Genomic DNA, 24443 nt, shown 5'->3' with positions numbered 1-24443 from the left:
AGGGAGCAATTCCTTAAGCACTATCCATTTAAAACCATCACTAAATATTATCTGTAATGGAGTTAGGTTAGAAGCCTCCCCAATAAGGTCAGGGCTGAAGCAGGTTGCCAGTTACCACCATTATTATACGATATTTTACCAGAAATATTAGCTATAGCTATGAGAAGATAAAGAAATCAAAGGAATTAGAATAGGAAATGAGGAGACAAAACTATGACCCTTTGTAGATGATATGATGGTATACTTAGAGAATGAACTAAAAAACTAAAATAAATAATGAACAACTTTAGCAAAGTGTCAGGATATAAAATAAACCCGAACATATCGTCAGCATTTCTATATGTTACCATCAAAGCCAAGCAGCAAGGAGTAGAAATAGAAATTCCATTTAAAATAACTGTAAACAATATAAAATACTTGGGAATCTGCCTGCAAAGACAAACCCAATTACAAAACTTTTCATGCAAATAAGGTCAGATCTAAACAGTTAGAAACATATCAGTTGCTCATGGGTAGGCTGAGCCATATTTATAAGGGATTATAAATATAATATATATATTATATATAATAAATATATAAAGGTCATACCTTTGTGATCTAATAGTGTTTACAGCATAGACTTGCATTACTGTGATATTGAATGGTTTTCCTTGGATTTGGAGAGAGTTCATTCTTTCATTTCTGAGATTATACCCCAGTACTGCTTTTCTTACTCTTTTATTGACTATGAGGGCTATTTCATTTCTTGTAAGGGATTCTTTTACACAGTAGTACATGTAATGATCACCTGAATTAAATTCATCCATTCTCATCCATTTGATTTCACTAACACCCAAGATGTCAATGTTTAATCTATCTGTGATGTTAAATTTATTTTTTGTCATATATATATATATATATATATATATATATATATATATATATATATTTTTTTTTTTTTTTTTTGGTGGAGCAATGAGGGTTAAGTAACTTGCCTAGGGTCACAGAGCTAGAAAATGTCAAGTATCTGAGTCCAGATTTGAACTCAGGTCCTCCTGAATCCAGAGCTGGTGCTTTATCCACTGTGCCTCCTAGCTGCCCCCAATAGTACATATGAAGATAGTTTTCAACATTCAATTTTTAAGATTTTGTGTTCCAAATTTTTCTTTCCCCTCCCAAAGCCAGGAAACAATCTGATATAGGTTACACATTAAAATCATGTTAAATGTATTTCTACATTGGTTATGTTTTGAGAGATGAATCAGAACAAAAGGGAAAAAAACACAAGAAAGAAGAAACAAAAAACAACAACAACAAAAGTAAAAATAGTATGCTTTGACGATTGCTCCAAAAAACATCCAAATAATGTCATAGGACAATTCCTGGAGCAGCAAAACCCACAGAAGAATGTGCTGAAATCATCTTCTAACAAAGGACAGCTTGGAAGGTAGGAAGGAGGGAGCTGCTTTGCTGAGACAGGAGTGGAGCCCAACCCCAGTCACCCTGACACAGATCCAGTCCCAGGAAGGATTTGCCAGAGAAAGAGACCCCCCCCAGAGCCTCTAAATCAGCTGTAGCGCCAGTGTCATCTGGAAAAATGGAAAGAGAAATGAGGGTGATGCAGGAAAGACATGAGAAAAAAGTCAGCAGCTTGAAAAGCCAAATTGGTACAAAAGCTCTCTGAAGAGAATAATTGCTTAAGAATTAGGGTTGAACAAATGGAAGCTAGTGACTTTATGAGAAATCAAGACATAATAAAACAAATACAAATGAATAAAAAATAGAGGGCAATGTGAAATATCTTCTTGGAAAAACTGCTGACCTGGAAAATAGGTCCAGGAGAGATAATTTGAAAGTGATTGGTCTACCTGAAAACCATGATCAAGGAAAGAGCTTAGACATCATCTTCTAAGAAATTGTCAGGGACAATTGCCCTGATATTCTAGAAACAGAAGGCAAAATAGAAATTGAAAGAATCCACTGACCACCTGAAAGATGCTAAAAGGAAAACTCCTAGGAACATTATAGCCAAATCCCAGAGTTCTTGGGTCAAGTAGAAAATATTGCAAGGTGCCAAAAAAGAAACAATTCAAGTACTGTGGAGCCCCAGTCAAGATAGCACAAGATCTAGCACTTCTACTTTAGAGGACTGGAGGGCATGGACTATTATATTCCAGAGGGCAAAGCAATTGGGATTACAACCAAGAATCACCTACCCAGCACAACTATGATCTTTCAGAGGAAAAAATGGGACTTCAATGAAAAAAAAGGACTTTCAGGTATTTGTGATGAAAAGACCTGAACTGAATGGCAAATTTGACTTTCAAATACAAGACCCTAGAAAACCACAAAAAATTGGAGTTGGGGGACATACCTGGGGTCGTGCAGTGGGTGACTGTCTTGTGTCCGAGGCTGGGTTTTGGCTGGGATCCCCCCTGGGTCCAGGGTGGATGCTTTGTCCACTGTGTCACCTAGCTCCCTCATGATGACATCTTAAGGGTTAAATTGAGGGGTGAGGGGAATGCACTGGGGGAGGGGGAAGGGGAGAGGTTGAATAGGGTGAAATCCCACATGAAAGAAACAGGAAAGGGATTATTGAGTGGGGGAAGAGATGGGGGAGGAGCAGGGCAGTAAATGAATTTTACACTCATCAGAATAGACTCAAAGACTTTAATCTCATCAGAGTTACCTCAAGGAGGGATTGATTAACACACTCACACCCAATTGGCTGGAGTAATCTATTTAATTTGGGTAGTAAATGAGCCTAACACTCATCAAAATTGGCTCAAAGACCTCAATCTCATCAGAACTGGCTCAGGGAGGGAATAACGTATACACTCAATTGGGTAGAGTAATCTATCTAACCCTGCAGGAAAATAGGAGGGGAAGGGGATAAAGAGAGAGGGGCAAAAGAAGGGAGGACAGATTGGGGGAAGGGACAGACAAATCCCTTTTGAAGAGGGATAGGATGAATGAAGATAGATAATAGAGCAAATATCATGGGAAAGGGAATAGGATGGAGGGAAACAGTTAACAATAGTAATCATGAAAAAGAGAACAGGGGGAAAATTGTGCAAAAAATATTTATAGTCACTCTTTGTGGTGGCTAAGAATTGGGAATCAAGGGAATGTCCATCAATTGAGGAATGACTGAAGAAGCTGTGGTATATGATTATAGTGGAATGGTATTGTGCTATAGGAAATGCCAAACAGGATGATCCCAGAAAAACCTGGAAAGACTCAGATGAACTGATGTATAGTGAAGTGAGCAGAACTGGGAGGATTTTGTGCATAGTGACAGCAGTATTGTTCTATGAGCAATTGTGAATGACTTAACTACTCTCAGCAATACAATTATCTAAGACAATCCCAAGGAACTAATGAAGAAGCATACTATCCACCCCTATAGAAGGAACTGATAAAAAGAGCACTTGTGGATTGTACATATATAACCTGGTTGCTGTCTTGTGGAGGGGGGAGGAAAGGAAGGGAGGGAGAAAAATTTGGAACTCTAAATCTTATGAAAATGAATGTTGAAAACTACCCTTACATGTAACTGGAAAAAATAAAATAAATGTTTGTTGCAAAAAAAAAAAAAAGAAAGAAAAAAGTGAAAAGAAAATAGTATACTTTGATCTGCATTCAGATTCCATAGTTCTTTTTGTGGATGTGGAGAGCATTTTCCATCATGAGTCTTTTGGAATTGTCTTGGGTCATTGTATTGCTGAGAAGAGCTAAGTTCATCACAGTTGATCATGTAATGTTAATTTTATTTATTAATTTTTTACTTATTTATTTATCAATTAATCTTTTTGTGGGGCCTGGACTTGCCCAGGGTCACACAGCCAGTAAGTGTCAAGTGTCTTAATCCAGATTTGAACTCATGTCCTGAATCTGGGGCCAGTGCTTTATCCACTGTACTACCTAGCTGTCTCCTTGATGTTCAATTTAAGATTAAATCTTTGTATCCCTGGTATAAATCTACTTTTGTTATAGTCAATAATTGTTTGGGTATATTGTTATAATTTTTTTGCTTAGATTTAAATTTTTTCCCATCAATATATTTTTTTAACTGTATAGGTTTTTCTTTATTTTATCTTTCCCACCTTTAGGTATTAGTCAAGTTTAGCTAAATCAATAAACATTATTAAATATCTACTATTTGCCGGGAACTGTGCTAAATACTAGCTAAATATAGCTAGGATTATACTTATCTCTTAAAAGGAGATTAGTAGAGTATTTTCAATGGTTAAGAATAATAACATAAGTATTGATTTCTCTTTCAACATATAAAAACAATGTTTATGCTTCTGGGTCCAGTTCATGGTAAAGCCTTCCTTTTGACTACTATGTTCTCTTTCCTGTCTCCTCTTTTCTTTCTGGATCCTAGGAGATGGGGTAAAAATTACATCCCAGGTTATTTGGTATAGCTATGAACAATGACTTACTTAGGAAAGGGCCATGGTCTAGATCCAAAATAATTTTGTTGGTTTAGGGATATTACAAAGATATTTATTTTTATTACTGGTTACTAATAAAATTATAATAGCTTGAGAAGAATATCCCTAACAATTGACTAGAGACTAGAATTTCTGTGAAAATTTCACTTAGGATGAGGGTGCCAAGATGGCAGATTAGGGACAGCCACCCAGCTGAACTTTCTCAACATTCCCCTCCAACCAACTTTAAAATAATGCCTTAAATAAAATTTTGGAGTTGAAGAGCCAACAAAATCTCAAGGATGGAACATTTTTGTGGCCTCAGAAAACCTAAGGGGTTGTCAGGAGTAGTCTCTGAGGCCAGGGTGGAGGTCTGTCTAGAACTCCCACAAGCTGCTGTAGAAAAAACAGGAGCAGCAGCTTCAGGAGCTCTCAGCCCAGAGATAGTAAATGGATTAGACAACTGGTTGGAAAGAGACTCTTTGCTGGCACTGGGTACAGCTGGTGCTTTTTGGCAACTCTATTGCTCATACGTAGTTCTGAGTCATAGTTCCAGGCTGGAGAGGCGTGCTAGGTCTTGCAGCTGCAGGGGACCAATGGCTTTTCCTTGGTAAAGACCAGAAAACCACAAGAGCAGTGACCATACCTTTCTCAGGATCACACCAGCCAGGAAGTACCAAAAGCTTGCAGACTCCCAGAAGTAGCATTGAAAATAGTAGCATGATTCGACAAAAACTGCTGGGAAAACTGGAAGATAGTATGGCAGAAATTAGGCATAGACCAACATCTTACACCTTATACTAAAATAAGGTCAAAATGGGTACATGATTTAGACATAAGAGGTGATACCATATATAAATTATTAGAGGAAGATCCTTTCAGATCTTTGGAAAGGAGAACAGTTTATGACCAAATGAGAGATAGAGAATATTAGGAAATGCAAAATGGATTATTTTGATTACATTAAATAGTTTTTGTACAAACAGAAGCAATGCATCCAAAATTAGAAGGGAGGCAGAAAGCTGGGAACCAATTTTTATGGCCAGTACTTCCGATAAAGGTCTCATTTCTAAAATATATAGGGAACTAAATCAAATTTATAAGAATCCAAGTCATTCCCCAATTGAGAAATGGTCAAGGGATATGAACAGGCAGTTTTCTGATGAAGAAACCAAAGCTATTTTCCCATATGAAAAATGCTGTAAATCACTTGATTAGAGAGATGCAAATTAAAACAACTCTGAGGTACCACCTTACACCTATCAGATTGGCTAATATGACAAAAAAGGAAAATAGTAAATGTTGGAGAAGCTGTGGGAACATTGGAACACTAATGCATTGTTGGTGGAGCTGTGAACTGATCCAACCATTCTGAAGAGCAATCTGGAATTATGCCCAAAGGGCTATAAAGTTGTGCATACCCTTTGACCCAGCAATACCACTTTTGGGTCTTTTTTCCCAAAGAGATAAAAAAGGGAAAAGGACCCACATGTACAAAAATATTTATAGCTGCTCTTTTTGTGGTGGCAAGGAATTGGAAATTGAGGGGTTACCCATCAATTGGGGAATGGCTGAACAAGTTGTGGTATATGAATGTAATGGAATTCTATTGTGCTGTAAGAAACAATGAGCAGGAGGAGTTCAGAGAAACCTGGAAGGACTTGCATGAACTGATGATGAGTGAGATGAGCAGACCCAGAAGAACATTGTACACAGTATCATCAACATTGTGTGTTGATCTACTGTGATGGACTATATTCTTCTCACCAGTGCAGTGGTACAGGAGAATTCCAGGGGGCTCATGATGGAAGGGGATCTCCAAATCCAGAAAAAAAAAAAGAACTGTGGAGTATAGATGCTGATTGAACCATACTATTTCTTTTGTTTTTCGGTGCTTTTGTTTTTCTATTTTGAGGTTTTTCCTCATTGCTCTGATTCTTCTCTTATAACATGACTAATGCAGAAATAAGTTTAATGTTTTATATATATATATATATATAAAACCTATATCAGATTACCTGCTGTCTAGGGGAGGGGGGAGGGAGGGAGAAAAATCTGAAATTGGAAAGCTTGTATAAACAAATGTTGAGGACTATCTTTACATGTAACTGGAAAAAAATTAAATACTTTTATCAGAAAAAAAAGCCTATTGAAATTCTCCAGGAAAAAAAACAAAACACAAACAAACAAAAAAACCCCCAAAGAAAATAGTAGCGTGAAAAAGCTTGAAGCTTGGGACAGTGTCTCCTCACACTCAAGTGAACAGAGCCCAGCTTTAACAGAAAGGTCATTCAAGAAATACACTGGCAAAATGAGCAAACAAAAACAACAAAAAAAAGAATTTGACCTTAAAAAGCTGCTATGGTGGCAGGGAAGATCAAGAGATGAACTCAAAAGAAGACAATAATATGAAAATAGCTGCCAGAAAAAACCTCAAAGAAATTACTAATTGAACCCGAACCCAACAAGAATTTGTAGAACAGTTAAATAAAGAGATGAGTGGTAGTGGAAAAATTATGAGAATAAATGCGAATGATATAAGAAAATTATGAAAAGAGAATGAACAGCTTGGAAAAAGAGGCATAAAAATACTAAGAAAGTAATACCTTAAAAAGCAGAATTGACTAAATGGTAAAAGAGAGACAAAAATCCACTGACAAGAACTCCTTAAAATAACTGACTTGTCTAAATGGAAAAGGAGGTACAAAAATCATTGAAGAAAAGAACTCCTTAAAAAGCAGAATTGATTGAATGGAAAAAGAGGTATAAAATTGTATTGTAGAAGATAATTCCTCAAAAATTGGAATTGGGCAGGTCAAAGTTAATGACTCCATAAGATGCAAGAAACAACAAAAACTGTCAAAAAAATGAAACATAGAAGAAAATAAAATTTCTCATTGAAAAACAACTGACGTGGAGAATATATCCAGAAGAGATAATTTAAGAATTATTACAATACCTGAAAGCCAAAATAAAAGAAAGAGCCTAAATATCATGTTTAAATAAATTATCAAGGAAAACTGCCCTGATATCTTAGATCCAGAGGGTAAAATTCAAAGTGAAAGAATCCATTGATCATCTCCTGAAAGAGATCCCCAAATGAAAACTCCCAGGAATGTTATTCCAGAGGTACCAGGTCAAAGGGAAAATATTTTAGGCATCCAGAAAGAAACTTTAGTGCAATGTCTCAGAAAGAGATCCTCAACTTCATGGGGGCACTGTACTACAAGCATGGTCCCTAAAACCCTATCACATGGCTTTTCAGTCAGCAATGGTGGCTGCTGAAGTTGGCAAGCAGGGTGGAACTTCTGCAGCCACCGTATCTAGCTGAGTAAAATAATATGGCACAGGGCAGAGAAAGGACAAAGGGAGAAATAAAATGGGGAAAATTTTCTCACATAAAAGAGGCATGTGAGGAGGAGCTTTTAGAGTGGAAGAGAAAAAGGGGTGGGGTATGGCAGGCAATGCTTGAACCTTGCTCATCAGAATTGGTTCAAAGAGGGAGGAACATATAGTTGTTTTTAGAAATATACATATAATATATAGAATATATAGTTATAGTTTTTATATAGCTATATGTATATATAGTTTATAGAAATATATATGTATATAGTTTTTAAAAAATAGAAATGTAACTTATCTAATAGGGAAATAGGAAGGGAAGGGGATAGGAGTAATGGGGGAATATTAAAAGGGTGAGTGGATTAATGGAAGCAGTGATTAGAAGCAAAATAGACTTTTTTAGGAAGGACAGGATAAAAGAGAGAAGAAAAAAAAGAAAATGTAATGGAAAGAAATACACAATAATCATAACAGTGAATGTGAATAGGATGAGCTCAGCCATAAAATGGAAGCAGTTAGAAGAATGGATTAGAAACCAGAATCCAACAATATTTTGTTTACAAGAGACATACTTGAAACTGAAAGACACACAGAGATAAAATAAAGTGCTGGAGCAGAATCTAATATGCTAGAGCTGAAGTAAAAACAAAAGGCAGAGGTAGCAATCATGATTTCAGATGAAGTAAAAGCAAAATAAACCTAATTAAAAAGTTAATCAGGGAAACTACATTATGCTAATAGGTACCATAGACAATGAAATAAATTTTTTTTACAAGTTTCTGTAATCAAGGCCTTATTTTTCAAATATATAATGAGTGTAGAACTGAATCATATATATATATATAAGCTACTCCCCGGTTGATAATAGTCAAAGGATATCAATAGGCAATTTTCTGAAGAAATAATCAAAGCTATAAAAAAATCAAAGTCATATAAAAATGCTGTAACTCACCATTGATAACTCTGAGATATCACCTCATACACATCAGAAATGACAAGTGCTGGAGGGGATGAGGGAAAAATAGGTACAGCAGTTGCTGGCGGAGTAGTGAACTGGTTCAGATGTTCTGGAGAATAATTTGGAGCTATGCTCAAAGGGCTATAAAACTGTCTCCTTTGACTCAGCAATACCACTACTAAGTCTTTATCATAAGGCGATCAGAGAAAAGGGAAAAGGACCTATAATAAAAATATTTATATCAGCTCTTTTTGTGGTGACAAAGAATTGGAGGGGCAGCTGAGTGGTACAGTGGATAAAGCACCAGCCCTGGATTCAGGAGGACCTGAGTTCAAATCCAACCTCAGACACTTGACACTTACTAGATGTGTGACTCTGGGCCTGTCACTTAACCCTCATTGCCCTGCGCAAAAAAAAAAAAAAAAAAATCGGGAGTTGAATGGAAACTTATCAGTTGAGGAATGGCTGAACAAGTTGTGAGAGAGTACTATTATATTATTAGAAATTATGTAGGGGGGCGGTGTTGCCTTCCGAGTGCATGTAGGAAGGATACAAAGGAGGGACAGAATTTGGAACTCAAAATTAAAAAAAAAATTCTGAAATAAATAAATTAAAATGTTAAAACATGATGAGGTTTTCAGAAAAAAAACCAAAAGCATGGCAAGATCTATGTGAAATGATGCAAACTGAAGTGAGAAAAACCTGGAGATCATTGTACACAGTAAAAGCAGTGCTGTAATGATAATGAACTGTGAAAGACTTGGCTGGGTACTCTGGTCAATATAGTCATCCAAGGCAATTACAAGGGAATCATAATGAAAAAATGCTGTCCAACTCCAGAGGGAGAACTGTTGAACTCTCAGTGAAAACTGAAGTATAATTTTCTCACTTTTTTTTGCTTTGCTTTTTTCTAGTATGGCTAATATGGAAATATGTTTTGCCTGATTTAGCATGCATAATTGATATTTTTTTTTTTACCTTCTCAGTGGATATGGGAAATTGGGGGGAGGCAGAGAATCTGGAACTAAAAAAAATGTTAAAAATAAATAACCAATAAAAAAAGAAAGTTTCAGTTAGCTGTTATGTTTTCTTCTCTATTCCAACAAAGTAGAAACATACAGTATGCTCCTTTCAGTCAGCCATAGACAATTTAAAGCATAGTAAAGAAATTAATCATAAATGAATATCCAATAGTGGCTAATCATGTTTTAGGGGGGCAGTTAGAGAGAGATTATTTCTGGAGCTTTCTTTCTTCTCTTGGAAGGATGATAATCTCCCTTCTGACAAAAATACAGTTAGAGTTCCTTTTTAATAAAGGAGAAGAAAAGGTACACTGAAGCCAGGTTTAGTTTTATTGATGATCCAGCAAAGGAGTCTGAGAAGGAGTGGCAAGACAGGTAGGACGAGATCTCAAAGAGAATAGTATCATTGAGTGGGATGGGAAGTACACCCACTGACCCCTGTAATAGAGACTCGAGGAGAAAGGAGGCCAAAGCACTGATTTTATTTCTTTCCAAAGAAAGGTGTACCACACTCACTGGGACAACCAGGAGGTGTGACACATCAAGGTTAGGAAACTAAGCAGTTTTTATACTCTTTACAGACATCTAATTTGAGCAAAATGCGGTAATTGGATTAATACTATATGTTCAGCAATAAATCTTTCTCCTGGGATGTTCAGCGATAAGACTCTCTCTCCTGGGCTGTTCAGTGATAAGTCTCTCTCCTGGGTCAGAGTGCCCTATCCTCAGGGGTTCAGCCGTAGGTTATTTTGCAAAGTTTCTTGTTTCAGCAACAATCTATCATATCTACATAATATCTCGGTGCAGACTTAATGAAGCAATTTTTAAGTTGATATGCCTATATTTAGAAAGGGGGATAGTAGCTTCCCATTATTGCCTCTCTCTAGAGAAAAAACAGAGAGAGAAATAGGGGGCTCTAAGGGGCTTTAAGACTTTGAGATCAGATCACTAGGCCAAAGGGGGGGGCACTTTCCATCTCAGTGGAGGGTCATATCCCTATGTCCCTCTCATCATGAAAATTTAGGGAATAGAGAGAGTATTCAGGTGGATACTGTGTTTAACTGTGGTCATCAGATTTGGCAGTTAACAGATCATTGATAACTTTGGAGAGAGTGGTTTCAGTTGAATAATGAAGCTGGAAGCCAGATTACAAAATGATTTAGAGGAGAGGATGAGTAAACAAGAGGTAAAAAGTTTAGACTAGAAGTTTAGCTATGAAGGGGAGGAGGCACAAAGGAAATGGTAGGGTCAAATAAAAGGTTGTTTTTTTTTTTTTTAGGATGTTTGTTGCCAGCAGAGATTAAATGTAGGAAGGAAATCTTTCAGTAACAGATCTCAAACTGTATTTTAAAGAAATAATCAATAGAGTAATTTCATCTCAGTTTAAAAAAAAGGGTCAAAAGTGGAACAGATGTTTACAGCATATACAAACAAACACAGTAGCATAGTATTCAATGAACTCAAAAAACCCACTATTTGACATAAACTGCTGGGAAAATTAGATATCAGTGGAACCTATTCAGGAATCTATTAAAGGCTTTTATTTATTCATTAAAATTGCTCAAAGAGGAGGATAAGAGAGACGGACTATTTTTTAAAAAGAAAAAACCCAAAGAATACTTCTATGATATACCACATTTATTTCAATACAATGTATTGCTCTGTAGTGGTGTGGCTCTTAATTGAAACTTAGGCACTGAATCACTCTGCCAAACAGTTATGGAGAAAATCTACTCTATCATTGTGCTACTAAAAGATAAGTATTTCAATGCATTGTTTAAATCAAGTAGGACTGCTACAGATATTACTGTTATCAGTAGTAAATGGGAAATATTGAATATTGAAAAAGTATTAAAAATAATGTACGAAGTGCACATTATTTAAAGTGGACACCATTTATCTTTTCACAATCATTGTATTGCTAAGACATAGGCTGTATAAAAAAATTAAAAAGAGATGTAGAGTAGGGGAGAAGAGGAAGTTCCTAGTAAATGGCCTTTATTTTCTTGGCAAACTTGAAGGTAAAGTCTTCAACTGAAAAGGTGGGTGGAAGTGGTAGCATGTGAGACTTGAGAGTATCTGTAGAGAATACAATAGAGAATCAATTAGGTAAGAATAAAACAATTGCCCAGTTTGTAGTGAATCCATTCAGGGGGGTTTCATGACTTATTTTAGCATCATTCAGTAGCATGTGAGTAGGAGCAGAGGAGAAGGATGATGGGAATAATCTTCAGATGTGGCAGCTTCAGTTTAAATATTAGAATTCACTTCAGTTTGGTTTAGCAAACATATTTTGAAAATCTATCATGTACTAGGCATTGTGTTAGATATTGAACTTTAAAATATATCTGCTAAACTTTAAAATGTATCTGCTATTTATATGGTAGAAGCAGTCTTGGATCAGATGATAAGTACAAGAACATCTTAATGAATTGACTTAAATTTTCATTCGGTTTAATTTGTAAATAAAAATCCTGTAGGGGGCAGCTAGGTGGCGCAGTGGACAGAGCACTGGCCCTGGAGTCAGGAGTACCTGAGTTCAAATCCGGCCTCAGACACTTACCACTTACTAGCTGTGTGACCCTGGGCAAGTCACTTAACCCCAATTGCCTCACTAAAAAAAAAAAAATCCTGTACATTTATGTTTATTGTCTTATATGGAATTTTGATTTAAAACATTGAGATTATTGTTATCATTATTATTATTGTTATTTTGTTTATAGCAGCCTAGAGAAATCTCCCAAATCTTGTTTCATTGGATGATTTCAAAGCTTGGAATGCCACTGGAGTTTGACGCTAATATATTTACCAAAGATAACATATAAAGAATTAAGTATATGTTGCCACACTGAAAAACAGTCCATTAGTCCTTGAATAATTGCACTTTGAATTCTTTATACAAAATCTGTTTCTAAGCCTAATTATCCGTACCATAGGAAAAAGACTTCCACAGCACCTTCTTCATTCATTTTATTGTCAACAGGAGTAGCTATTAGTAATTCTTCAAATTATATTAATTGTTCATTTAACATAATGCAACCCCTTGCTGAGTTTACTTTAATTAAATCACTTTATTTGCTAATGACCTACCAAGTTAACAGTGACCTTGAAGCTGATATTGACAACATTTCTTGACATAAAGAGACTGGTGATTTAGAATTACTAAGATTGCATCAATTTATTTTTCATTTTATGTTAGGATTTTTAAAAGGCCGTAAAAAGATAATTTAATTTTGAAAAATATGGGCTAGTGAATTAAGCAGGAATAAATTTATATTGTTTTAAATTCTTCATTTAAAAAATTGTTTAAAAAGAGGAATTATTTTATATATGTGTATTGGGCTTAAAATATTTTAAGATTCTTAAAATCCTGAACTCACCATCAAGGGAGTAAACATATAATTTGGCTTCCTTCTGTCTTTCTTTGTAGCATGTGGAGGCTTCTAGCACATTGGCTCCTTAAAGTTTCTCCTGGCCAAAACAATCTATAGCAAGTTACTTTTTTTCAATTTAAAAACATTTTTATTCAAAAGTTTGAATTACAAATTCTCTCTCTCTTTCCTCTCTCTCACTGAGATGGTAAGCAATCTGATATAGGTTATACATATGAAATTATGTAAAACATTACAATGCTGGCAATTTTGTATAAGAAAACTTGAATAAAAGAAAAAGAAAGTGAAAAATAGCATTTAACAGGTCTGTGTTCAATCAATATTTAGTTCTTTCTTTGGAAGTGGATAGTATGCTTCATTATTAGTCCTTTGGGATTGTCCTGGATCTTTGTATTGCTGAGAATAGTTAAGTCATTCATAGTTCTTTATCAAACAATATTGCTGTCATTATGCATATCGTTCTCCTGGTTCTGCTCACTTCACTGTACATTAGTTCATGTAAATCTTTCTAGGTTTTTCTGAAATTATCCTGCTTATAATTTCTTATAGCACAATAATATTCCATTATAATCATATACCATAACTTGTTTAGCCATTCCCTAATTGATGGGCATCCCTTTGATTTCCAATTCTTAGCCACCACAAAAGGACTGTTATAAATATTTTCATTCAAATTGGTTCTCCCCACCCCCTTTTGGGATATCTTTGGGATATAGACCTAATAGTGGTATTACTGGATCAAAGAGTATGCACACTTTTATAGCCCTTTGTGCATAGTCCCAAATTGTAGCAAGTTACTTTGATAAAAGTTTTATTTCAAAGATATGTAAGGAACTGATTAAAATTTATAAGAACCATTCTCTAATTGATAAGTGGTCAAGTGATATAAAGAAGCAGTTCTCTAGGGAAGAAATCAAAGATGTCTTCAGTCAAATAAAAAATGTTCCAAATCACTAATAATTAGAGAAATGGCTTTTATACTCTGAGGTTCTAGCTCACACTTATCAAACTGGCAAAGATGACAAAAGAGGAAAATGACATATGTTGCAAAGGGTTGTGGTAAAAGAGGTACTCTCCTTTTGATGGAGCTGTGAATTGGCTCATTCATTCTGAAAAACAATTTGAATTTATACCCCCCCCCCAATTACTATGCTACACATTTCCTTTCACTCCAAAATACTAAGCTGGTGCCCCAAAGAGATATGAAAAAAGAAGGTCCCTTGTGTATAAAATACTTATAGCAGCTCTTTTTGTGGGGTCAAAAACTGGAAACTAAGGAGGTAACCATCAATTAGAGAAATTCTAAATAACTAATAGTATATAAACATAATAGAATACTTTCATGCTGTAAGAGATTATTAAAGAGATGTTTTCAGAGAATCATGGAACAGTTTTTATGAACTAATGCAGAACGAAGTGAGTATAACCAGGAGAAAAATTTATACAATAGTAACATTGCAAAACTGAACAGTTTTGAAAGACTTTGAAAGAACAATTATCAACCATGATTCCAGAGGAATGATGATGAAGAATTTTAGCCACTTCCTGATAGACATGATACAAAAATATGCAGAATAAGACACATATTTTTGGATACAGTCAACATTGGAATTTGTTTTGCTTGACTATGAATATTCATTGTCATGGTTTTGATTTTTCTTTTACTATTGGTTTTGGAAGGGAGGTAGGAGAGAGAAAAAAAAGATAGGAGAGAGAAAAAATAAATGCTTAATATTTGAAAATGTTTCATGAAGTAAATCAAGCAAACAAAAAGGGAAGTTAGCAGTTTCAGAAAAGCTTGTGGATCAGTATTCACTCAAAACCAGATCTCATAAACCACCACCAATGTTTACTTTTACTAAGGTGACCAGAGTACACATTAATTGAAAGTAAAAGATACTTAATCAAATAGCATAGAAAATTAAGTGGCAAGGAAAGATCTCCTGAGTACATATCCAATCAGTTAGATAACAAATATTTATTAATTGCTGTTTGTTAGGTATTGGGAATATAAACCTCTAATTGAAATGTAAAACAATTTTGAATTTTAAAGAATTGATGCTCATATTTCAGATTTGAATTTTCCACTGATTTGGGTGAAGGAAAGGCTTTATCCATGTATGAACAGTCTTTATTTTATTTTTTAGGATGCTTCTGATTCAACTTTGAAATACAAAGGAGTACATTTTGGCCACTTGTCAGGGAGACGAGATTTACCAATACTGGGAGGGCCTGGGCCCGGGGAGTATGATATACTTCAGTAAGTAAATTAGAGCAATAATCTCATCTTAGCTCTATATTATAGAATGACAATAATCCAACTCTTTTATTGTTCAATTATGAAACAAATCTTGGAAGTCAAATGATTCATGAAAGGTAAATAGAGCCCTTTTAAGAATAAAATGTGGGGCAGCTAGGTGGCACAGTGGATAAAGCACTGGCCCTGGAGTCAGGAGTACCTGAGTTCAAATCTGGCCTCAGACACTTCACACTTACTAGCTGTGTGACCCTGAGCAAGTCACTTAACCCCAATTGCCTCATTTAAAAAATAATAATAAAATGAGAGAACTTAAAAGATAAAAAACCAAAGCATTAGAAATGGGAATAAAAATTTTAAATATTAAATTTTGTTGCAAAATGCATGAGATTGAGTGATGTTAATTTTTTTTTTTGTGAGGCATTTGGGGTTAAGTGACTTGCCCAGGGTCACACAGCTAGTAAGTGTTAAGTGTCTGAGGCCGGATTTGAACTCAGGTCCTCCTGAATCCAGGGCCGGTGCTCTATCCACTGCACCACCTAGCTGCCCCTGATTTTCTAATTTTTAAAGATTTCTCTTTTGTTTTCTTAACATAGGCTTCTAAGGACACAATTTCACCCCAAGAATTGCTGAAGATGTGTCCCAGAAATGTTTTTTTAAAATGTGTCCCAGAAATAATTTGTTTCATCATTATTTTCTTTTATATAGTTATTAATTGTTTCTATGATTTGTTTTTTTCCCCAATCATTATTTAATATTTCATTGTTAAGTTTCTATTTGGCTTTATATATTTTTTTATGGCCCCTGAACCATTCTATTCTTATTGCATTACAGTCTATAAACAATCTATTGACTGTTTTTGTATTTTTTACATTTGCTTGCTATATTTCTGTGCCCTAATACATGGTCAATTTTTATAAAAATTGCATGTGGTGCAGAGAAGTATGTATATTCTTTTGCTATCCCATTCAGAAGATATATCTTTTAACTGCAGAGCTAAAGAAATCTTCAGTGACATATTTTCCCTTTTGTTTATCTTTCTGTTGGACTTATCCAAAACTGAGAGGGATATTAAAGTCATTTTTGTGTCATGTTGTCACTTTTGTGTTATTGTATTTTCTTGAAGCTCAGATAATGTTTCATTAATTAATTTGGATACTCATTTTGAGCACATGAGTTTTTAATGCATATTAGTCTATTTTCTGTGGTTCCTTTTAGCATAAAACTTACTTTATCCATTTTTGTTTTTTTAATGTTTGTTTTTGCTTTGTCTGATAGAATGATGGAAACTTTTTTTCTTCCTCCTTTTTTCCCTCTCAGTCAAGTAGATTCCCCCTTCCTTTCTTTCCCTTCAGAAAGTCCTATTCATTAGTTTTTAAATTTTATTTTTTGTGTGTGCCCCTTTCTAAACAAGATTTCTCTTACTCCATTCTTACTGCATTCTCTGATTCATGACCTCCATAATCATCTGGTCTCACTCTTTCTTCTCTGTATTCTTCATACAATGAAAGCTTCTTAGGGACCTGTTCTAGGATCCATTCTGTAGGCTCTTTCTGCCACTGCCTCATTGAACATAAGCCACTGATTCCCTTTTTCCACTGTCTCCCTCTAAGAACAATGCTGATTATTTCAGGTGTCTGAGAAGACAGTGCCTCATGTCAGGTCATCTACTCTTCCCCTACTTGCCTCCTCCCCCCTCCCAATTTATACCTTCTCCTATTGACCTTTCCCCCCCTACATTTGCCTAAAAGTCTCCTCCTTATGTTGATGCTTTCCCACTCTTCCAGGAGCCAGTTGTCCTGAGGGCTTCCAACTCTACCCCCTCCAAAGACAAGTGGATTTTTCAGGCACCAAATCCCCCAGGCTTCATCCAGTGTAAGGTCCTCATCTCAAACCCATAGGAGCATTTATCAGTAGAACACCCTATCTCCTTTCCTTTCTTTTTCAATCTTTTTTCCTCCTCGTCAGTCACTCCCCTATAGGCTCTTCCCTTTCTGATACTACAGAAGTCACCTTCCCCTCACTGCTAGTTCTTTTTTTTTTTTTTTTTTTAGTGAGGCAATTGGGGTTAAGCAACTTGCCCAGGGTCACATAGCTAGTAAGTGTTAAGGGTCTGAGGCCGGATTTGAACTCAGGTACTCCTGACTCCAGGACCGGTACTCTATCCACTGCACCACCTAGCTGCCCCACTGCTAGTTCTTGATTTCATTATAGCACATTGCACACTCCTCTTTATTTCCTTATTACCCTTCCCCCCTTTCATGTAGTTTCCCATGGTGTAGTATAGAGCCACAAAAGCAGCATTCACCTCTAGGCAAGTTGTCACTAGGTTTTGCTCAAAATGTCCTCTCTCTGCCTCTTCATTGTTACCTCTACTAGAATTCCCTATTCACCTCTGCCTCCTTTTGTACATTTAGATAGAATTCTCCTACTGGTCTCTCTGTTGTCATTCCTTTGCTGTTGCTATCTTCAATTATTCAATCCCATTATTTAGGGTGTTTGAGAAACAAATAATCTCTTCAGTTCTTTTTTTCTTTTAAAATATTTTCTTTTCTTTATAATTACATGTAAAACACTTTTTAACATTTAAAAAAAATCGAGTTCCAAACTCTCAAAATTGAGAAGGCAGGCATTTGATATAGGCATTGATATAGGTACAGTCAAGCAAAACATATTTCCATATTAGTCATGCTTTTAAAAAAAAGACCCCCCCCACCCCCCAAAAAGTATTCTTTGATCTGCATTCAGACTCCATCAGTTCTTTTTCTGAAGGTGGATAACATTTTTCATCATAAGCCCTTCAGAATTGTATTGGATCATTTCATTTCTGAGAATAGCTAAGTTATTCACAGATGATCATTGTATAAAATTGCTGTTACTGTGTGTATGCTTTTCTGGTTCTACTCACTTCATTTTGTATTAGTTCATGTAAATCTTTCAGGTTTTTCTGAAACTACCAAGCTCATAATTTCTTATAGTATATAGTATTCCATCTCAATCATAAACCACAACTTGTTCAGCCATTCCCCAATTGATGGGCATGCTCTGAATTTTCAGTTCTTTGCCACCGCTAAAAGAGCTTCTGTAATGATTTTTTTTTTTTACATAAATGTTCTTTTTCCTTTTTGATCTCTTTGGGATATAGACTTTCTAGTGGTATTGCTGGGTCAAAGAATATACACTTTTTTTTTTTGGGTGGGCAATAAGGGTTAAGTGACTTGCCCAGAGTCACACAGCTAGTCAGTGTCAAATGTCTGAGGCTGGATCTGAACTCAGGTCCTCCTGAATCCAAGGCTGGTGCTTTATCCACTGTGCCACCTAGCTACCCCTGAATATACACTTTTTAATAGCTCTTTGGCACAGTCTCATATTGCTCTCCAGAATGGTTGGGTCAGTTCTGTAAAGAATTAATTGTTATTTGAGGTTTTTATGACCATTGCCATGGGCCTGGCAAAATTATAATGACTGGAAGCCCAGTGAGGGCAGTCATGTGACTGTCAGTCAGGACTACCAGCCAATTGGCTTGGGACTGTGTGTGGTCAGTCTGGGGTCTGCTGGGAATGAGAAGGGAGGAGTTTTGCCATTTGAGCTTAAAGCTGGAAAGCAACAGGATGCAGCTGTGTGTTTTCAGCTGATCCCTAGGCGGTGGTGTTATTCAGGTTGTATCATTTCCCTTTCCCTATTTTTCCTTTCCCTTAATTCTACTGATCTTGCTTGTGTTTTTAAGTTCATTCTTGTTAATAAACCCTGTTCTGTTTTTGAGGGAGGCTGTTGGTCTCCTTCCTTGCCCCAGTGTTGTGGCAAGCTGCCTAGCTAACACTCCCCAATTAAAATTTGGCTCCTACAGTTTTCAACTCAACTGACAGTGTTTTAGTGTCCCAATTTTCCTACATCCCCTCCAACATTTGCCATTTTCCTTTTCTGTCATATTAGCCAGTTTCATAGATGTGAAGTTATACTTCAGAGTTGTTTTTATGTGCATTTCTCTATTCAATAGTAATTTAGAGCATTTTTTCATATGAACATAGCTAGCTTTGATTTCTTGGCCTGAAAACTGTTCAGATCCTTTGAGCATTTATCAATTGGGGAATGACTTGTATTCTTACAAATTAGACTGAGTTCTCTCTATTATTTATTTATTTATTTATTCATCTATCTTATCTATCTATCTATCTATCTATCTATCTATCTATCTATCTATCTATCTATCTATCTATCTATCTATCTATCTTGGAGGGCAATCCCTTATAATTTCTCTTTCCTATTTACTGTTTTATACTTTTCTTGGGTCTTCTATCTGAAAATAAGATCTATATTCAGATGACTTGGGAAGTTCTATTTTACCTTTCATTATGGTGTTAAGATTGTTTTTTTGTTTTGTTGTTGTTGATTTTGTCCTGTTGTGTTCTTCTGGCAGACCTATGATCCTTAAGTTGTCTTTTCACATCCTTTCTTCGAGATCCATATGGTCTGCTTTAGTAAGCTAATTTATTTATTTATTTATTTATTTTTGCAGGGCAGTGAGGGTTAAGTGACTTTCTCAGGGTCATACAGCTAGTAAGTGTCAAGTGTCTGAGGTTGGATTTGAACTCAGAGCCTCCTGATTCCAGAGCTAGTACTCTATCCACTGTGCCACCTAGCTGCCCCTGTTCTTCCCTTCTTTGTATTTTTATTCCCCATCTATTGTTCTCCCTTTTGTTTTTTTGGTGAGTTTTGCCATTGCTGATTAAATTTTTTTATTCTGCTCATTTTTTTTGTTGTGCAGGATATACATTCTGCTCTCATAATTCTCTTCTTTTTTAAACCACTCAGAAAGAGATCTTGTGCTTCCACGTTCTCCTCAGATCTCACAAGACCATCGGTTGTTAGATAATTTTTCTTAATTTTTCACTACTTGCTCATAGAGGTCCAAAATTTTTTACTGTAACTGGAGACTAGTTCCTTCTCTTGTTACTATTTTTCCTATTGATTTATTTTTATTTTTTCTTTTAAGGGTCCCCTCCCACACTGGGCGTTTCACAGTTCACCATCTTAGGTTTCTGTTCCATCTGACTTTTGGGAGGTGAGAACTGACCCCATGTGGATGCTCTGATCTTTCTTTCAGGCTTGGTGGAATGCTGCCCAGCTCTCCATACTCATCGTGTCCTGTTAGAGTGACCTGTCCTACTCCCTCTGCTTTTTAGTTCTCTGGCCCAGCACCAGCTGTTCAGACTATTTTGTACCCACAGTTTATGCCTTTGCAGTGTTGGTGCTTCTGGGTTGCGGGCCTTGGCAGGCTTTTACTCCTGAAGGACTGTGCCCAAACTGGCTCTTGAAACCCAAGAAAGCTTCCACATCCTGGCATGAGGAAAGAGGGAGTGGGGATTGGTTGGAGGGGCGGGTTTTGATGTAAGCTTTCTCATGTTCTTGGGTACATGTGAGGTTGGAGAGGGGGCTGAGTGAGCTCAGGGTCAGTGAATATTAGTTCATGATTTTTTGCTGTTTTAAAAATCTTTTCAGTTCTAGGTATCCTAGACTATGGAAACAGCTGAAGTTGCTTTGTTTTTAGCATGTCATTTCTGTTTTGGAGAGTGTTAAGAGGTTGTGTGAATGGGAACAAAATGGCTCATCTACCACCTCTTTGGTTGTGTGACCTGGGAGTGCCCCTCCCTCCTCTTTAAAAGAGCCCTAGGAAATGCCTGTTTTATTGTTAACACTATTCCCTTCCACCCAGGTTCTTTTTGCTTCAGCTATTTCGATTTGTTTTAGTCCTTACTGCACCTGGGTTCTTTTCATTAGATGCCTCATCCCTAATAACCACTTTCTTCAGTAATTCGATGCTTCTTTTCATGACCCCTGATATGTTGGGTCAGGAGGACAAGCCATTCTCTGCGTTCTCTCCTGCCAGTTATGTAGACTCCTCCTGTCACCTACATTCTCCTCCCAGGAGGGTTCGCTCGATTCACTGATTATCGCCCAGTTTTGATCCTTGGTGCTCTCCTCCAGGCCACTCATTCTCCCTTCTCAAGGAATTTATTAGCAGAAGCAAAGTCTTCCTCTCCACTGCAATGCTTTGCCTCACATTTGGGGTCTTCATTTTTTACCTTCAGGGCCCCTTGAAAATTAGAGTTGCATTGGACAGATACTGCAAAGCTTCTTCCAGAAGCGAGGTCCCATCTATTTTTCACACCAATATTTTTCTTTAGAGATGTAGTTTTGAGTCATTTGTTTTTGTTATTGTTCATTCATTCAGTTATGTCCATCTCTTCATCAGCTGATGGACTATAGCTATCCATGGGGTTTTCCTGGCAAAGATACTAGAATGGTTTCCATTTCCTTCTCCAATGGATCTGGTGGATTGTTTTGTCAGGCAAACAGAAGTTAAGTGACTTGCTTAGGGTCATACAGCTAGGACGTGTCTGAGACTGGATTTATGTCCAGGTCTTCCTGATTCCAGCCCTAGCACTCTATTCATAGGTCCAACTAGCTGCCTCAGTTTTGAGTTATACTTGTGAGAAAGTAATGAGGTTTTGGGGACTCGGACCCCTCCCAGGAGCTCTTTCTTTTCTGTTTTCAAAAGTTAACAATTTATTTTCTATATCAACTCTCATATGAATTTAGCTAATTACGTGTATTACTTAAATCTTTTTCTTTGATGTCTTGATAGTCCAGCCATAGATGTTGAAAAGGGCAGGTAGTGACTTGGAGTTCAAATCCATCCTCAGACACTTAATAGGTATGTGACCCTGGGCAAGTCACTGGATCCCATTTTCCTCAGTTCCTCATTTGAAATGTAGGGACATTCTGGAGAAGGAAATGGAAATCCACTCCATTATCTTTGCCAAGAAAACCCAGATTGGGGTATGAAGAATTGGACGTGACTGAAATGACTGAATGACAAGATTTTGAAAGCAAAATAAAACATTTGTTTGTTTTTCAGTCAATAGGAACATAGAAGCATAGATTTAGATGCCTCTGTTTACAAATGAGGAACTAAGACCTACTGGATTGAAATGACTTACCCAGGATCATACAAGTAGTAAATAACAAATCTGGGATAGAAATTTATTAGTATACTTTGACTGTCCTTGTTTGTTGAGAGGAGTTATCCCTTTTAATGTTTTAACTATATGTTTCAGGGACATGACATATTGATAAAATGTAGTTATAATAAGTTGTTTAATAATGAGATTCTATTCTATTTTAGTCATGGCAGAACAAATGTTTCCTTTTTTTTTTTGTGGGGCAGTGAGGGTTAAGTGACTTGCCCAGGGTCACACAGTCAAGTGTCTGAGGCTGGATTTGAACTCAGGTCCTCCTGAATCCAGGGCCAGTGCTCTATCTACTGTGCCACCTAGCTGCCTCCCAAATGTTTGCTTTTATGGGTATTTATTTGAATTGATACTTTTTTGTATTTTCAGTATGTTCTAAATTTGTCAGTCAAAAGCTTTTTCTTCAGGCAAGAGTTTATATGTCATTGTAGTAAAGTGACCAGATTATGGTTCATTGAAGATTTCTGGATCACTTGGGACTTGGGATAGGAAAAAGACAATCCTGAGAAAGTGAGAGAATTTAATATAGAGGAAGAAGAAAGAGAAGAAGTGAAAAGGCCTTGAAGTATAAGCTTTGCAATAATGTTTATATTTAAATAACATTCTTTATGAATATGAAGTGGAAATGATCAGTAGATTTAAGGGACTAGATCTGGTAGATAGAATGCCTTAAGAACTATGAACAGAGTTTCACAATACTGTATAGGAGGCAGCAACAACAACAAAAAACATTCCCAAGAAAAATAAGAACAAGAAAACAAAGTGGCTGTTTGATGAGGCTTAGCTAAGGAAAGAAGGAAAACAAAAGAGAAAAGAGAAATTTGTTTGTTTTAGAAGCTTTTCTTAAATGAGCAATGCAGAGAAACAGAAGAAAACAACAGAATAGGAAAGACAAGAGATCTCTTCAAGAAAATTCTAGATAACAAGGGAACATATTGTGCAGAAATTGGCATGATAAAAGACAAAAATGGTAGGGACTTAGCAGATTCAGAAGAGATTAAGAAGAGGTGGCAAGAATATACAGAACTATACAAGAAAGATCTTAATGTCACCAATAATGATGATGTGGTTCCTGACCCAGAGGCAGAAATCCTGGAGAATGAAGTCAAGTGGGCCTTAGGAGCATTTCCAACAATATGGCTAGTAGAGGTGACAGAATTCCAGCTGAGCTGTTTAAAATCCTAAAAGATGATGTGGTTAAAGCACTTTACTCAATATGCCAGCAAATTTGAAAACTCAGCAGTGGCTCCTGGATTGGAAAAGATCAGTTTATGTCTCAGTCCTAAAGAAGGAAAATGCCAAGTTAAATTAACAAACCATTGCACTCATTTCACATCCTAGCAAAACAAGATTATGCTGGTTATGCAAGTTAGGCTTCAGCCGTATGTGAGCTGAGAATTACTAGAAGTGGAGACTGGTTTATAAGAGGAAGAGGAACTAGAGACCAAAATGCCAACATTTGCTGGAACATGGAGAAAGCAATGGAGTTCTTTTTTTTTTTTTGGCAACAAACATTCATTTTTTCCAGTTACATGTAAAGGTAGTTTTCAACATTAATTTTCTCCTTTCTTTCTTTCTTTCTTTCTTTCTTTCTTTCTTTCTTTCTTTCTTTCTTTCTTTCTTTCTTTCTTTCTTTCTTTCTTTCTTTCTTTCTTTCTTTCTTTCTTTCTTTCTTCCTTCCTTCCTTCCTTCCTTCCTTCCTTCCTTCCTTCCTTCCTTCCTTCCTTCCTTCCTTCCTTCCTTCCTTCCTTCCTTCCTTCCTTCCTTCCTTCTTTCTTTCTTTCTTTCTTTCTTTCTTTCTTTCTTTCTTTCTTTCTTTCTTTCTTTCTTTCGCAGGGCAATGGGCGTTAAGTGACTTGCCCAAGGTCACACGGCTAGTAAGTGTCTGAGGCTGGGTTTGAACTCAGGTCCTCCTGAATCCAAGGCCGGTGCCTTATCCACTGCATCACCTAGCTGCCCCCTCAACATTAATTTTCATAAGATTTAGAGTTTCAAATTTTTCTCCCTCCCTTTCCTCCCCCAT

At 36.4% G+C, this 24443-nt stretch overlaps 1 protein-coding gene across 1 annotated transcript in view; it reads left to right on the top strand.

Moving 5' to 3' along the window:
- Positions 1–24443, top strand: part of STPG2 (sperm tail PG-rich repeat containing 2) — a 597092-nt gene that overhangs the window by 23765 nt on the left and 548884 nt on the right. The window contains exon 5 of the mRNA XM_043972340.1: positions 15280–15392. Within this exon, the coding sequence (XP_043828275.1) occupies positions 15280–15392 (113 nt within the window). The remainder of the gene's footprint in view (positions 1–15279; positions 15393–24443) is intronic.

The sequence above is a fragment of the Dromiciops gliroides genome, chromosome 6, assembly GCF_019393635.1.
Source record: "Dromiciops gliroides isolate mDroGli1 chromosome 6, mDroGli1.pri, whole genome shotgun sequence".
Taxonomy (NCBI): Eukaryota; Metazoa; Chordata; class Mammalia; order Microbiotheria; family Microbiotheriidae; genus Dromiciops; species Dromiciops gliroides.
The sequence above is the reverse complement of the archived record's forward strand: the minus strand, read 5'-3'. Positions and strand labels throughout refer to the sequence as shown.